The 15,912-nt window shown below is 55.9% G+C and overlaps 1 protein-coding gene across 1 annotated transcript; it reads left to right on the top strand.

Annotated features, from left to right (window-relative positions):
* The first annotated feature begins 364 nt into the window (after positions 1-364).
* Positions 365-11,715, top strand: P2RX5 (purinergic receptor P2X 5). The gene is made up of 12 exons (XM_065896433.1): positions 365-875; positions 4,827-4,977; positions 5,613-5,684; positions 5,970-6,045; positions 6,132-6,228; positions 6,483-6,563; positions 6,807-6,945; positions 7,409-7,545; positions 8,002-8,095; positions 8,245-8,310; positions 10,154-10,236; positions 11,123-11,715. The coding sequence occupies exons 1-12, from the start codon at positions 739-741 to the stop codon at positions 11,274-11,276; spliced, it is 1,287 nt and encodes a 428-aa protein (XP_065752505.1). The 5' UTR covers positions 365-738; the 3' UTR covers positions 11,277-11,715.
* Positions 11,716-15,912: the final 4,197 nt, after the last annotated feature.

Here is a 15,912-nt window from a genome sequence, read left to right as displayed (position 1 = left end):
TTGGGAGCATTTCCACAGCTGGCCCCCGCCCTCTCTCCAGGCATCTTTAAGGTCCCAGGCCTCGGCTGCCTGTCTCCCCATCCCCACCCCACCCAACCTCCCTGCCCTACAGAGTTCTCCGTGCTCTGGCCACTGGGGCGTGCCTGGCAACTGACTTCCCCGGAGTGTGGGGCTTAAACGGGCCGGCCGCAGCTGCTGCAGTAGGAACGCGCGCTTCATCCCAGCCCCCATCCTGTGAGGGGAGGGCGAGGGTTGCCCCAGGGAGCAAGAAAAATCAAGAAAGCTGTTTGTATCTTTCTGTCAATGCTCTTTATCCCGTCTTCTCCTCCACTTCCTGTGTTGTAGGCCACCTCCCCTGGCCTCAGTTTCCCCGGCCATTCAATAGGAGGAACCCCTGGATTTCTTTGGGGGCGGAGAAGGGGCGTTGCTTCCAAAGGAGACCCTCTTCTCACCGCACCCCTCCCGGGCGGCGATCGCCGGGAGGGCCCTCGCAGACCAGTGGCCGGGCGGCGGCCCGGCGGTGTCACTGTCACAGTCAGGGGAGGAGGCAAGGTCGCAGTCTGAGGCCCCCGCCTGGCCTCGGGCGGCGCTGCCGCGGCCTCGCCAAGCGCCGGACCCCGCCCGGTGAGCCGCGCACCCGGGCGCAGCGGTGCCCACACTGGAGGCCGGGCGGCGGCGGGGGCGGCTCCATGCGGTACACGTGTGGCGACGCGATCGCGGGCCAGGTGAACCGGCGCCATGGGGCAGGCGGGCTGCAAGGGGCTCTACCAGTCGCTCTTCGACTACAAGACCGAGAAGTACGTCATCGCCAAGAATAAGAAGGTGGGCCTGCTCTACCGGCTGCTGCAGGTCTCCATCCTGACCTACCTGGTGGTGTGAGTTCTCCGGGGCTCGGGGAGGGGGAAGGGCCGGCCGGGGCCGCAGCTGTGGCCTCCGGGGGCTGGGAATTGGCCTCGGGGCGCCGGGGGTGCCCTGTGATTGGGCTCTGGGACCCTGCTCGGGAAGGCGGCCCTTCTTGTACCGTTGGGCTTAAGGGTGGGGGGTAAGAAGGGAGCCCTCAACTCCCCAGCGGCTCTTGAGGTGATGAGATGCGCCGGGGTTCCTGGGGCCCCCCCATTTGTGAGGCTTTCCGTGGGCAGTTCCTTTCTCCAGGGCTGGGGCCGCCAGTGCTAGGGCTTTGGGAAGGGGGCGAGGCTGCAGGGGCTTGGGCTGCAGCTGTCATGGCAGCCTCCCTGGGCCCTAGCCCGGGCTGGCCCAGGCTGGCCCCCGGTGGTTTATTTATAGTCACTGAGCTCAGTGCCAGTCTCCCGGCAGGGGCAACTCAGGAGCCTGGCATGTCCCAGAACTCCCTTCTGGCTGGCTCGCCCCACCTGCGGCTGGCCTCTCTGGGGGTCCTGCCCCAAAACCCTCTACGCTCCCTGGCACCCAGCTCTCCTGTCTGCCCCCCTCCCCCGCCCTGCAGGAGCTGGCACCATCAACTGAGGGGCAGCTCCTTGGGGTCAGCCAGGCACTGTTCAGAGGCCTCACCCCCAAGCAGGGAGTGGACAGGCGGAGAGGAAATGACACCAGACAACTGGGATGCGGATGTGCCTCTTTTATTCCTTCAGTTTAATGCTGTTGAGTCCCTCCTACTTCCTGACTTGGGGAGCAGTAGAGGCTCCTCCAGGGAGGGCAGCCCTGACCTCACCTCACTCCCACCCGGAGGCCGGGCTTCATCCCCGAGCTTCATCCCTAAGACACCTGGCTGCCCCCCACCTGAGGGCCTTCTGTCTTACTGCTCCTCAGCCAGGCTTCCCTTTCCTCCCCCACGTCGTTAGCGCCCACTCATCCTTCACACCTGGGTTCTCGCATGCTCCTCCCCAGAATTCCCACAATGTAATTACGTGCTTATTCAGGGGATCATTTGCTTAACGTTCGTGCTGACTGCCCTTGTCAGCCTGGGGATGCCATGAGGGCGGGGCCTGCCTGGTATCCCCTAACTGCTTAGGGGACAGGTGTGAAATGAACAAGTGAATGAATGGTGGTTGTTCCTTGAGTATTTGCTGAATGTTTCTGTCCAGGCCAGGCCCAGTGTGTCGCTACTAAAATGGCTGGTTGGCTCAAGGGTCACAACCCTCTCAGAGGTCCTTGGAGATGGGACAGCCTAGGGCCCCAGGACATGCCAGCTCTGCCCCCAGAGATGAGGCTGGAAGCATCCTGGTTGCTGCCTGGGAGAGGCAGGGCATCCCACAGCACTGCTGCAGGACCTCAGGAAGGCGGCTTCCTGCCCTCTTCTGGCTGCAGTTTTCCCAACTTTACCAAGGGGGTTGACCTGGACAATCTCTAATTAACAGTAACCTCAGTAATAAGTTGATGTGTTATATTCATTGAGCTCCTCCTCTGTGCCTGGCACTTGCTGTGCTACATTTACGTGTGCCGTCTCATTAAAAAAAATTTTTTTTTTTATATTTTGATGTAATTTATACTCACAGAAAAGTTTTAAGAGTAGTACAGTTTTTTTAATGCCCTTCACCTAGATTCCTCAAATGTTAACATTTTACTACATTTGTGTTTTCCTTATCCCTTTCTCTTTCTATGTGTGTGTATACATGTGCAACTTTTTTCTGTTGAGTAGGTTGCAGGCATGATGTCTCTTGATTCCTAAATTCTTCCATGGGTATTTCTTAAAAACAAGGAATCTCTTATTTAATGAAGTAAAAGCATGAAAATTCTGGAATTAACATAAAAATATTATCATCTAAGCAATAGACCTTTTGTAAATTGTCCCCAAAATTACCTTTATAGGAAAAGAAAATCCGAAATCATGCCTTGTGTTCAGTTGTCATGTCTCCTTTAATCTGGAATCACTCCTGAGTCTGTCTTTGTATCTTATGACACTGACGTTTTTTGGAGAGTGCAGGATCTTTTAAAAACCATTTTTAAATTGAGGTAAAACTCTCATAGCATGTAGTTCATCATTTCAACCACGTTAAATTACACAATTCAGTGGGTTTTAGTACATTCACAATGTTGTACAACCATCACCACTATCTAATTCCAGGACGTTTCCATCACCCCCAAAAGAAGCCTGTGTCTATTAACAGTCATTTGCAATTCTCCCCTACCACCATCCCTCCCTTGGTAACCACTAATCTACTTTTTGTCTCTATAGCCCATTCTGGACATTTCATATAAATCAGATCATTACAACATGTGGCCTTTTTTTGTCTGGCTTCTTTCACTTAGCATGTTTTCAAGATTTATACATACTGTAGCCTGTGTCAGTAAATTATTCCTTTAATTGCTGAATAATACCTCATTGTATGGATACACCACATTTTGCTTATGCATTCATCTGCTGGACATTTGGATTGTTTCTACTTTTTGGCTATTAGGAATAATGCTGCTAAGAACATTCATGTGTAAGTTTTCGTGTGGATATATGATTTCAATTATCTTGGTTATATACTGAGGAGTGGAATTGCTGGGTCATATAGTAACCTTTGGAGCAACTACCCAACTGCTTTCCACAGCACCTACACCTTTTCACATTCCCACCAGCAAGTACCAATTTTTCTGCATCCTCACCAACACTTATTTCCCATTTTTTGGATTACAGCTGTCTTACTGGGTGTGAAGTACTATCTCACTGTGTTTTTTGATTTGCATTTCCTGACTAAAGATGTTGCGCATCTTTTCACGGGCTTATTGGCCATTTGTATGTCTTTCTTGGAGAAATATCTATTCAAATCCTTAGCCCATATTTAAATTGGATTACTTGTCTTTTTTATTGTTGAGTTGTAAGACTTCTTTGTATATTCTGGGTACTAGACCCTTATCAGTTATGTGAGTCACAAATATCTTCTCCCATTCTCTGGGTTGTCTTTTCACTTTGTTGTTTTTTTTTTTTTTTTTTTTTTAATTTTATTCTTGGTGACTTTCGGAAGTTTGCCAATAGAACCTCCTCATAAGTAAACTCTGGAATTCACATGTACTCTTTTTGTTGTTGTTGTTGGGGGTAGGAGTTTATTAATTTATTTTTGCTATGTTGGGCCTTCATTTCTGTGTGAGGGCATTCTCTAGTTGCGGCAAGCGGGGGCCACTCTTCATCGCGGTGCGCGGACCTCTCACCGTCGCAGCCTCTCGTTAAGGAGCACAGGCTCCAGACACGCAGGCTCAGTAGTTGTGGCTCACGGGCTTAGTTGCTCCACGGCATGTGGGATCCTCCCAGACCAGGGCTCGAACCCGTGTCTCCTGCATTAGCAGGCAGATTCTCAACAACTGCGCCACCAGGGAAGCCCCGATAGTGTCCTTTGATGCACAAAAAAGTTCTTAATTTGGATCAAGTCCAACTTACTATTTCTTCTTTTGTTGCTTGTGTTTTGGGTGTCAAAGAGTACAGGATTTTGCACTCTAATTTTGTAGAATCCCCCGCAATTTGGATCTGTCTGAGGTCTCCTCATGGTAAGTTCCAGGTTGTGCACCATGTCCTTTAACCATCCTCACCCCTCTGGAAGGAGGTGCACTTAGCCCTGTGTTGACCCCCAGAGTTCATTGGCTCACCCGGGGTCACATGGCAAGTGTGGGTCGAGCCGATTTCATCCCAAGCTTGCCCAGCTGCAGGGCCTTGGCTCCTGAGAGCAGCAGCCTCTCGCTTCTGGGGTTGCTTGTCACCTCTGCTGCTTGCAGGACTGGCTTTCAGGCGGCAGAGGGAGTTGTGACTCCTGCCCGGGAGCTGGTGGGAAAGGTGGAGCCCCAAGCCTGACCCCTCCACACCCTGGGGGCCTGAGGAAACTTCCTGAGGGCAGCAATGAGGCTGACGCCCACCTGCTTGCCCCTCCCTGCAGTTGGGTGTTCCTGGTGAAGAAGTGTTACCAAGACACGGACACATCCCTGCAGAGCAGCATCATCACCAAAGTCAAGGGTGTGACCTTCACCAACACCTCAGAGCTTGGGGAGCGGCTCTGGGATGTTGCCGACTATGTCATCCCACCCCAGGTCTGAGCCCCACCCAGCACAAGGGCCCAGGCTGGCAGGGTCTGGATCCGGGTGGGTGACATGGGAAAGTGCTTGGGGAGCCAGGGACCTCCATTCACTGTCTCCCTTGGCCTGGGATGGCTGCAGGGTTTGCAGATAGACTCTGCCCAGGCCCTTTACCCCATGCCAAACCCCAGCCCTCCCCAACTGTGCCTTACGGGGCTGCTCTGTTCCCATGAAACCCTGAGTCTGTTGAAACCAAATGGGACCCAGAGAACTTCCAGGTCAGTGTGAGTCAGGTGGCCTGGCACCGAGAGCCCTGCCCTTATATTGGCCACTGTCCCTGGGAGCAGTTCCCTGTGCCGGGGCCGGGCCATCTCATCACTGCCCCTTCTCCTCTCTCCCCTCCTGTATCTCAGCTTGGACCCTGGGGGCTGAGGTCAGAATGGTTTGGGGTTGTGGGCATGGAAGAGACCCCTCTAAGCATACCTGCTCTGGGATTCCGAGGTCAGTAGGCTCGTGGGTGGGATCCACTGATTCGTGGCCTCAGTGTCTGCAACACCCATGCAGAGATCCCACCACCTGCCAGGCAGCCCCGGGAAGGGGGGACCCCAGATGGCAGGAGGGGGTTCCTCAACCTCCCTCTGGTTTCTCAGGGAGAGAATGTCTTCTTTGTAATCACCAACCTGGTCGTGACCCCCAACCAGCGGCAGGAAACCTGTGCTGAGGTGCGTCTTGGTGCAGAGAGCTGGGGAGGGGGTGGGAGAGCTGCCAGCAGTACTTGGGGTCCACCCCTCTCCTGAGGCAGGGGTGTCGACCCCCTCCAAGGGCCCTGCGGGATGTGTGCACCAGCGTGCATACCTGCATTATTCAGGGGAGAAGCAGGTTCTCAAGGGGTGAGCAGCCACAGGCAAGGGAGGAACCCCTGGCCTCACCCTGGGATGGGACCTGGTTCTGGGAAGGGGTCCCTGCAAGCACCTGCCCCCCGCCAGGCACCCTTTCTCTCCTGGCAGAGTGAAAGCATTCCGGATGCCTTGTGCTATGAGGACAGCGACTGCCCTCCTGGGGAGCCTGTTGTGGCTGGAAATGGTGAGGCCTGGAGTAGACACGGCTGGGGGCAGAAGGGGAGTTGGAACCAGGAGGTTCCTGGCATTGTCCTTCTCCCACCCCTGCAGGAGTGAGGACTGGCCGCTGCCTGTGGGCGGGGAGTGAGCAAAAGGGCACCTGTGAGATCTTCGCCTGGTGCCCGGTGGAGACAAAGTCCAGGCCAGCGTGAGTGGCTGTAACCTCGGGACCCTGAGGAGTTACCCAGTCCTGGGCAGCGGGTCCCAGCCCAATGGTGGAGACGTGTCCTGGGGGAGAAGCCAGGGCACCCCACAAAGGCCCCAGGACCACCCCGACATGATCAAATTGTCCTTTGCAAAGGCTCCAGGGCACCCAGGGAGCACACAGGCTTCAGCCTCCGCACAGGCATGGAGGGGGCGGGGTAGGGCCTCCTGAGCAGACTGTCCTGCCTTGGTTTTCAGAAAGCCACTCCTGGGCGAAGCTGAAGACTTCACTGTTTACATAAAGAACTTCATTCGTTTCCCCAAATTCAACTTCTCCAAGTACGTGGGCCCGTGTGTATGGGACACTGTGTGGAATGACCCACCGGATGATGAGGGGGCACCCTTTCCCGTGCAGTGGCGGCAGGGCTGTGTCCTTTCGTACTGGAGGATGTTGGGGGGTGGGAAAGCAGTCAGGATCTGAGGGGCTTTAGTCAAGGGCTCAGTGTGGGTCACGCCCGGTTTCTGGCCTGGGAACAGCGAGTCTCACCTTCCTTTCACTGGCTCTTCATGGCCTCCACCCAGGACAAATGTGCTGGACACCACAGACAGAGCTTTCCTGAAGTCCTGTAAATTTGGCCCCAAGGACCCCTACTGCCCCATCTTCCGACTTGGGTCTGTGGTCAGCTGGACGGGGAGCAGCTTCCAGGAGATAGCTGTGCAGGTGGGTGGTGGGGCTGGCCGGCTCTGGGCTTGAGCTCTGCAGTGAGGAGGGGGTGTGGAGGAGGACCCTCGCGATGGGGCGGCCCTACAGGCACCTGCCCATGGACTGTCTTAGAATTAGCTGTACTGCACACTTGCCCCTGCGTCTGGCTCTGAGTCCAGGGGCATCAGCTGAAACCGAGCCAGGAGCCCCACTGGCACCCTGGCTGTGGTGTGAGGTGCCAGTAGGTGCTCGCTCGGGTCATTCATTCCCTTCTCCCTGGAGCATGAAGCAGGAGGATATGGGCTGTTAGCGACGCACTTTTCTCAGTCACCCCAGAGGTGTGAACCCTGGGCCTTCTTCCCTCCCAGAAGGATGCTCCAGTGGGGCCAACCCCCTGCCTGAGCTCTCCACGAAGAGCTGGTCTGTGACTTCTATCTCCAGAAAGGTTCTGTGCACTGATTCTTGTCTCTTTTGCATCAAGGGTGGTGTGATAGGAATTCAGATTGAATGGGACTGTGATCTTGATAGAGCTCCCTCTGAATGTTACCCTCGCTATTATTTTAACCGTCTGGACAACAGATTTTCAGAAAACTCTCTTTCTTCTGGGTACAACTTCAGGTAACTGGGGCTAAGTCTGCCACCTTATGACCCTCTCCACGTTTCGTGTCCTTGCCTGGGTGCCAGCGCTATGACACCCCTTCCTGGGGGTGGGTGTCAGAGTGGGAGGTACAGGGAGGCTGCCAGGGGGCCTCTGGGAGAGAAGCATCGGCCATGGCTCTGGACTTGCCCTGAAGCTGAGGCCTGGGTCAGGCCCATCAGTGCCTTGGTGGTCCGGGTTGGCCCAGCAGTCGTGGGAAAGCCCTTGCCTCTTGGGGAGCGTCTGGCAAGAACTTCAAAGATCTGAACGAACCTTTTATGTCATGTCAGCAAGGGGGTCTCCAACCTTTCCTGGGCCTGCTGAATGCCAGGGTCCTGGCGTGGGGGGATTATAAACCTCCAAGGTAGTGGAGCCTGTGTTGCCAAACAGGGAAGACACAGGTAGGCCGAGGGCTCCCCAAGCCGTGTCTCCCCCAGGTTTGCCAAGTATTACCGAGACGCAGCTGGGGTGGAGCTCCGCACGCTGTTTAAAGCCTACGGGATCCGCTTTGATGTGATGGTGAACGGCAAGGTGTGTGGGTGAGGCTCCCCTTCTGAAGCTGGGTAGGTCCTGCGAGGGTGGGGCATGCTGGGGGGACCCCATGTTGGCTCTGGGGGAGTCCCTGGGTATTCCGCTGTCCTGCTGCCTTCCTCACCCCACCTTGTCTCTCTGTGCTCCAGGCAGGGAAGTTCAACATCATCCCCACAGTCATCAACGTGGGCTCAGGAGTGGCGCTCATGGGTGTGGTGAGTACCTCTCCCCCACCCCCTTTACCCTCTGAGCACCCGCGGGGGCGGGCAGCAGGGACACTGCCCCACGGGAGTTGTCCCAGTGCTCCAGAAAGAACCAGAACTGGGGAGGTCAGTGCGGATGGGGGTGAAGGGCGGAGGGCTCTCTGGGACTTCACACCCCTCCAGCAGCCCCCAGGTGGCCGTGACTACCTGGGTTTCTCTTTCCAGAGCCAGAGAGGCTTCTGCCTGTGGCTCTGCAGCTGAGGGGGGTTCTCTGGGATCCTGCGCAGCCTTGTCTCCACTTCTGCTAAAGAGAGGCAGGATCCGGCTATACACAGGGCTTCTCAGCCGCAGCCCTGTTGACACGTAGGGCCAGATCACCCTTCAGTTGGGCAGAGGGGCCACCGGAGAGGAAGTAACAGCTGGAGGGCAGGGAAAGGCTTCCTCTGGATCTTTCATGCACCTTTGTTTTTCTGGAAGTTTTTTAAAGACAAGGCAGTCATCAGAGTGGCTCACACCCATACCAGCAAGCCACTTGCCAAGGTTTCTGGCAGCCTTGTCCCTGGTTCCTCTGCCCAGGAGGTCACAGCAGCCCCATGGGGGCTTCCAGGGGGACCTAGGACTGACTTCTTATTGAGACCAGGAACTGACTTCTTATTGAGACCAGGAACACCATGTCCTGTAGCAGGACTCAAAGAGGCCATGCTCCTGAGAGGTGGTCAGTGGATGAAAGTGGGCCCCAAGGGCCTCCTCTTAACTGCAGCAACATTGTTGGGGAGCCCTGCACGTTTACATAGGTAACTTCCCGAGACAGGGGCCACCTTCAGACATCACTTTCTTATGATGGGGGTAAATCAGAACACAGGCATCTGGGGACACACTTGTGAAATGAAGGTAAGGGGGAAAAGTGGTAGAGGCTGGGTGGGGGGTGGGAGGAGTGTTCTCTGTGGAACAAGGAATTGATAACCTTTTTGGCATCTGGGGGGGGTGGTATGGCAGGGAAGGTTGTGCAATGCCCAGGGTCAGAGGACCTGCTTCACCTGTGGTCCTTCATCAACCCTCTCCCACCCCCACCCCCCGCCCCCTCCTCTCTGTGCAGTGGGTGGAGTCGCCCTCTGGTGGAGGAGACTGGTATTTGCGCCATCCACTCTGGTCTGAAGAGCTTGTGTTCAGGTGTCAGTGGGTCGGTCCGCTGGGTTGGCTCAGCCCTCCTCATCTTTCCTTGACCGCTGCTGTGGTGTCCTTGTTGTTCAGATACCCTCCAGTCCCTCTCCCACTGCCTACTAGAGGGATCTTCCCGCAATGCCAGAATTCTGTTCCTGGCCCTGCTCCCAGGCATGACGAGCCTGTTCCTCTGCAGTGCCCTTCCTGGGCGTTTTTTCCTTTTTCCTTTTATAAAATCCTACTCAGCCCCAAGACTCAGCCCAGATGTTCCTCCCCAGGCTGAGTAGGGTCCCAACTTCTCTCTGCTGCCCCTGCTCCTGTCCCCATCATGGGACATTGTCACTGTCTTAATTTATATGCCCGCCTCCTGCACCAGAGGGGGAGTCCCCAGAGAGTCTCATTGGCTTACTCTTTCCCGCACCCCAGGGCAGTGCTCAGCGGACAGTGGCTGAAGGTGTGATCCGACGGGATCAGGGTAGTGCGGGGTGCTCAACCTGAGGGGTCAGATGGGCCACTGGCTAACTCTGGCTCTACCATGGAGCAGCTTTGTGGCCTTGGACAAAGATGCCTCTTTCTGAGCGCAGCCCCCCCTCAGGGGTTGCTGCAGGATCAAATGGGATGTAGTTGGTGTCAAGTGGCCGGGTGCTCTCTGGAAGTCTAGGATCCTGAGTCAGGGACCCCAACTCTTTTGCAGGGGTCTTTCTTCTGCGACTTGGTACTCATCTACTTCATCAAAAAGAGCCACTTTTACCGAGACAAGAAATATGAGGAAGTGAGGTCAGTTACGCTTCCAACCAGCGGCCCTCGGGGAGCCCACTAGGTCAGCCTCTCCCGCTCCCGGGCTCAGAACTCTTACCCTGGTTTTATGTCGGCGTTTGGCGGGTAGAGGCAGGGCTGAATACGGGGAGCTCCCTTGGAAGGGCTGGGTAAGGCAGAATGTTCTGAGTACCGGCTCTACAAAACTGGATTCTACTTCAGAGCAGCTGGCAGAAGACAAGACCACCCAGGCCATGGGCAGGAGACCTCGTTTCCAGGCCTGGCCCTGCCACTGTCTCCCCAGGTGACTTTGGACCAGTCCCAGGCCGCCTTGGGCCTCACTTTCTCTCTCTGTGAGATGAGAGAAAGTGTTGGTTTACATACAGTGCCTTCCAGCACCTACAATTTTAGGATTCTTGGACTTGGTGGTCCTGGTGAGCTGGGGTTGAGGCAAGTGGAGTGGTAAGGGAAGGAAAAAAAACGGATTCCCCCCCCCTCACTCTGGGGGCCTAGGGTGTGTGTGTGTGTGTGTGTGTGTGTGTGTGTGTGTGTGTGTGTGTGTGTGTGTGTGTGTGTGTGTGTGTGTGTGTGTGTGTGGTGTGTGTGTGGTGTGTGTGTGTGTGTGTGTGTGTGTGTGTGTTCAGAGGAGCTGGGACAGGAAATGCACCGGGCGTTGCTCCCTCACTCCCACCCCAACCTGGGACGGGGCGGAGGGCCAGCCTGCATCATCTGCCTGGACTGAACCCCAGCCCTGGTTCTCTGGCTGAGCCCTGAGCCCTGACTGCACCTGCCACCCCTGCTGAGCTGCTGGGGGAAGAGGGGCGCCCCCTGCAGGGCGAGCGGCTCACCAGTCCCAGGGAGGAGGTGGGACCCACAGGCCAGGGTTAATGGGTCATGTCCTGCCCAGGGACCTAGAGGTCCTCGCCCGAATGGCAGAGTCCTCGCAGCAGAGCGTGGCCCCGGACGCGGCGGGGTTGGCGGAGCAGCCAGAGGTGCAGGATGGAGTCGGCGCCCAGGAGAATGGCTGTGTGTGCCGGCAGCTCCTCCAGCCTGCCAGGTGAGGGGCTGCCCAGCCGAGGGCCAGGAATGAGGCCCGCAGAGACAGCCCAGCTGGCTACTGTGCTCCCTGCTCTGGGTGACCTGACCCCAAGGCAGGATGCCAGGGACCCAGCAGAGCCCATCCAAGCTGGACTCGGGGGGAGGGGTGCTGGTGGTGCTTTAGCCCCTCCACGATGCCTGTTACCCTCCGGTACCCCTGAGCGACCACAAACCTGTCTGCTTGCTATGCTGTGCCCACGTTAAGACAGTAACAGTACTATCATTTACTCAGGCTTACTCTGCTGGGCACTGCTCTGAGTTCTTTGTACATGTGAACTCTTTTCAGCAACCTAATGAGGTGGACATTAATATCTCCTGTTCTAATGAGGAAACTGAGGCTCAGAGAGGTCAAGTAACTTGCTCAAGTCACACAGCTAATAAATGGCAGAGCTGGGATTTGAACCTGGGCAGTGGGTTCCTAGAATCCAGTTCTCCATCAGGTTGTTTTGCCTTACCGGCCCATCATCCCTCCACGCCTCATCAGATGCCTCCCCCTAAGCTCCTCTTTGATGTGGAAATTCTGGAGCTGCCCTAGCCTGAGGACAGTGGTGGCTGTGCTGACAGGTGACCTGCAGGCGACCCTTCCCTGAGCACTGCCCAGAAGCCCTGGGCAGCCTGGCGCTTTCTGTAGACCTGACCACAGCCTGGCGTGGGAGGGAGCCCTGGGCTGAGTCAGGAGGCAGCCCTCAGGCCTGCTCTGCTTCCCTGCCTCGCTATGTGCCCCTGAGCAGGTGCCTGGCCCTTTCTGGGCCTGTTTTCCTTTTTGTTCTGGGGGGGGCTGGACACAGGGGAACCTCCAGCTCAGTAGGGTTCCCTGACTCAGAGGCGTTCACTGACCTGGGGCTGGCTGCCCTCTGCTTCGAGCTTCCATTCTCTGCTGACTCAGCGATTGGCAGCCTCCAGTGGGGAGCTGGGCCTGGGCAGGGGGAGGGAGAGCGGTAAGCCAGGATGGAGAGGGAAGGCAAAGGATGGAGAGGAGTGAGGAAAGAACAATGGAGAGGCTGGGAGATCTGTTGGGGTAGGCCTGTGCCAGCAGCCCCCCACACGCTCCCTGTCACTTCCTGGGTGCTCACCTGAGCTCCTTCGCCTACAAGAGCAAAGAGCGGTTGCCCTGCTGGTCTTGGCCAGCCTTGCCTGTTGCTGTGGGGCCGCAGCGGCTGCTCATTGCTGGGCCAGCTCCCGAGGCCGCGGCCTGAGCGCCTCCCCGTGCCTGGGCTGTGGCCAGGGAGCCCTCAGACTGCTGCTGTGAACTCTCACTGCCTGCCGCGCTGCCAGCCAGAGGCTTCTGCAGGCGGAGCCTGCCTTTAGGGAGGCCGTCCCTGCCTGCAGGGCTCCCAAGCATCCTCTGTGCCCTGTGTGCCCCCACCCGCCCACACAAAGGTCTGGCCACCAGGGGAATGGAAAGGTGAATGTGGAGCAGCTGCAGAACCTGCAGACCGTGGAGGCATAGCCAGAGCTGTTGGCTGACAGCAGATTTGGTGAAGATTTGAGGGCAGAACTGCCCACAGCTCTGAACTGGGAAGAGTCATCGTCATCCACATGGGACGGGGCTTCCAGGCACAGCCCTCTATCCTGCGCTTTGGGATCCTGCTACAAGCCTTTGTGTGTGTGCGGAGGGGAGCCTCCCAGTGGCCACAGTGGCTCATGCCGAAGAGGCCCTGGGGAGGGGAAGGGTGGAGGGCAGGCCAGGGGCCTAGAGTGTCTTCATTTTTCCTGAGAACTTAGTAGGGCATTCAGTTATTCATTCACACAACAAACACTGATGCCTGCTACGGGCTGGGCCCTGTCCAAAAGATGCTTGAATGAGACACTGACCTGGCCCCCAGGGAGGGGGGCATGTATGTAATTCCCTTCAGAGCCGACAGACATGACAGCTGGGCCCAGGACTCTGGCCTTCCTCCAGCCTCTAGCTGAGACCTGCACAAATCCCTAGAGCGAATGATGGCTCCTCAGAGAAGGACCTTGGCCAACACCCAAGGGGACATGTGGCCTTGCCCGCAGGGGTGAAATTTAAAGGTGGCCAAGGAGGCAACTGGGAAAGGACTGGACCTGTGAGGAGGCAGCTGGGCATGAAGGAGGAGAGCCTCGGGAAGCTCAGGGGATAGCGTCTCACCCAGATGGGAGGCACATCTGCCTGTGTGGTTTGGCTCTCACTGTTCTGTGGGGCTTGCAGTGTCCCTGCCCGGCTTCCCTCCCTGTCTCCTCTAGGGCTCCATCTGAAGGGCTAATGAGATGATGAATGGCGCTCAGTCGTCAGGTGGAAACAGTTGTTACTAGGTTGGCCTTCAACCCCCTCCCTCAGTGGCTGTAAAGCACTGCTACTGAAGTGTGGTCTGGACCAGCAGCATCCGCATCGTCTGGGAGCTTGTTAGAAATGCAGTCTCAGGCCCCTCCCTCATCCCCCTAAATCAGAACCTTCATTTCAGCAAGACTCCCAGGTGATTCATGCGCACGTGAAAGGTTGAGAAGCAGTGCTTGAGGAGATATACAAAACCTGGTTCTCAAAAGGTCAGTTTTGGTGAGTGGCATCAATTTCCAGGTCAGACTTAGCGCAAGCTACCTTGAGACCAAGCAGATTCCCCCCTTCCCTCCCTTGGGAAAGTGGCATTATGCTCAATTCATTTAAATTAAAATATTTTGACTAGGTCATACTTAAATGACTCAAAATTTAAGAGGTACAAACGAACAGAAGTGAAAAGCTTCCCTCCCACCCGTCCCAGAGGCAACCTGTGTTACCAATTCCAAGAGGCTCACCTGTCTTGCTGAGAATCCACTGGGTTACTCACGCCTTCCCTCAGGAAATGAATTTTTCCTGCCGCCTGCAGTCAGACCAAGTCTCCTCTGTCAGATGCAAGAGAATATGCTGGGCTAGGGAGCTGGCTGGCTCGCTTCTCCCTCTGCACTGGCTGAGGAGCCCCAGCGAAAACGCAAGGGAAGGGGTCTAGAACTCAATCATGGTTGTTGAAACCAGCTGGCAGCCCAGGCCTGCAGTGCTGCCCGTCACCCAGCAAGCCTGGGTGCTGTGTGAGCACCTGCCCTGACTCGAGGGAGCACCCTCTCTGGGAGGACTCTGGTTCTCCTCCGCACAGAGAAAACATCCTTCCACTGGGGCCTTTGGACAAGAGGGTTGGAGGGGTGGAAAGGTCTCTGGCGAGGCTGGCCTCTGGGGCACAGGGGCGTGGTCCCCAGAACTGGACCCCTTCTAGATCAAGCAGCTCCTCCCCTGGGCTGCTAGGTGACCTGTCAGCAAGCCCAACCTGCTGTCTGAAGAGAAAAGTGAAAACTCCAGGTGATTTGCTGTGGTTTCACTTCCTCTCTAAGGCTAACCCTTGGATATGATAACACAGCATGTTACTTATATGTCTGGGAGTGAAAAGGGCAGGGGTCACGGCCACTGAGGAGCTGGGTCTGGCTTCTTCTAACCTGCTTTTGGAATCACTTGGCAGCAGCCGTAACACTTTGGGACAGCTGTGCTATTTGTTTCATACTGGAATGGAAATGTCTCCCTACAGCTACTCCTTCACAGTCAGTAAATATTTATTGAGTGCCTGTTGTGTCAGGTGTCGCACTAAATGCTGGTGACACAGTGCGAGCAGCACAGAAACGGTCCCTGCCCAGGTGCTCAGAGTCTAGAGGTCACACATCAATCACAAACGGGATGGGGTGCTTTGAGAGTCCTCAGTGAGGAGGGGCCAGGTTTCCACAAGGAAGTGACACACAAGTTGAAGTCAGAGAGGTTAGTAGCAGTGTAACTAGGTGATGGGGGAAGCATCCAGGTCAGGGAACCGCATGTAGAAAAGACGTGAGAAAGAGCAACTGAGGAACTGGAATGCAGACGGTGTCACTGGAGCAGCTTCTGTGAGGCTTTCATCAAGTTAACGTTCTTTAATTTTAAGGGTTGCCCCTTTAAACTTACTGCCATGGAGGACTTAACCTAACTGTTTCTTCAAGTCCAGCAAAGCTTTCCAGGTGGCCTCTCCCGTACATGTCAGAGGCCCCATGTTCAGGAAGCCAGACTGGCCAGTGGCCCCCATCAAAGCTTCTGGATGGTGTCACACACAGCCAGTTCCCATGCTTTTGCACAGCATCACCCCTGCCCACGTTTTTGCAGAAACTTGGTGAATGAGTGGGAGGCTCATTAATCTTACAGAAACTGGCTTTGAAGTGGGAAGAAGAGAAGCAGGAACTTGAGCACTTTGCAAACTTGGGAAAGCCCCTTTCCCTCGGTGTACCTCATCAGGAAGATGTCATGCTAGCCTCTCAAGATCTTTCCATGCTGACATTTCAGTATCACAAGAATTGTCTATGCTTATGTTCAAGCCCTGGCCTAAAGCCATCTATCTGCCTATTCCATGCCTTTGGAATACCATGATGCTGGCCAATGGGAAAGTTTCAAATTGGGTGCTATTAACGTGACATCATAGGGACCAGCCATTGAAAGAGCAAAGTGCGGGCTTCCCTGGTGGCGCAGTAATTGAGAATCCGCCTGCCAGTGCAGGGGACACGGGTTCGGGCCCTGGTCCGGGAAGATCCCACATGCCCCGGAGCAACTGGGCCCGTGCACCACAACTACTTAGCCTGCGCTCTAGAGCCAGTGAG

Source organism: Phocoena phocoena, chromosome 19, assembly GCF_963924675.1.
Source record: "Phocoena phocoena chromosome 19, mPhoPho1.1, whole genome shotgun sequence".
NCBI classification, from domain to species: Eukaryota; Metazoa; Chordata; class Mammalia; order Artiodactyla; family Phocoenidae; genus Phocoena; species Phocoena phocoena.
The sequence above is the reverse complement of the archived record's forward strand: the minus strand, read 5'-3'. Positions and strand labels throughout refer to the sequence as shown.

What these genes read in the sequence shown, in the direction of transcription:
- P2RX5 (XM_065896433.1), top strand. Translation starts at nt 739, where the DNA reads ATGGGGCAGGCGGGCTGCAAGGGGCTCTACCAGTCGCTCTTCGACTAC. An exon ending in GAGTGGCGCTCATGGGTGTG is followed by an intron (nt 8,311 to 10,153) that starts GTGAGTACCTCT and finishes ACTCTTTTGCAG; the next exon opens with GGGTCTTTCTTCTGCGACTT. An exon ending in AAGAAATATGAGGAAGTGAG is followed by an intron (nt 10,237 to 11,122) that starts GTCAGTTACGCT and finishes TGTCCTGCCCAG; the next exon opens with GGACCTAGAGGTCCTCGCCC.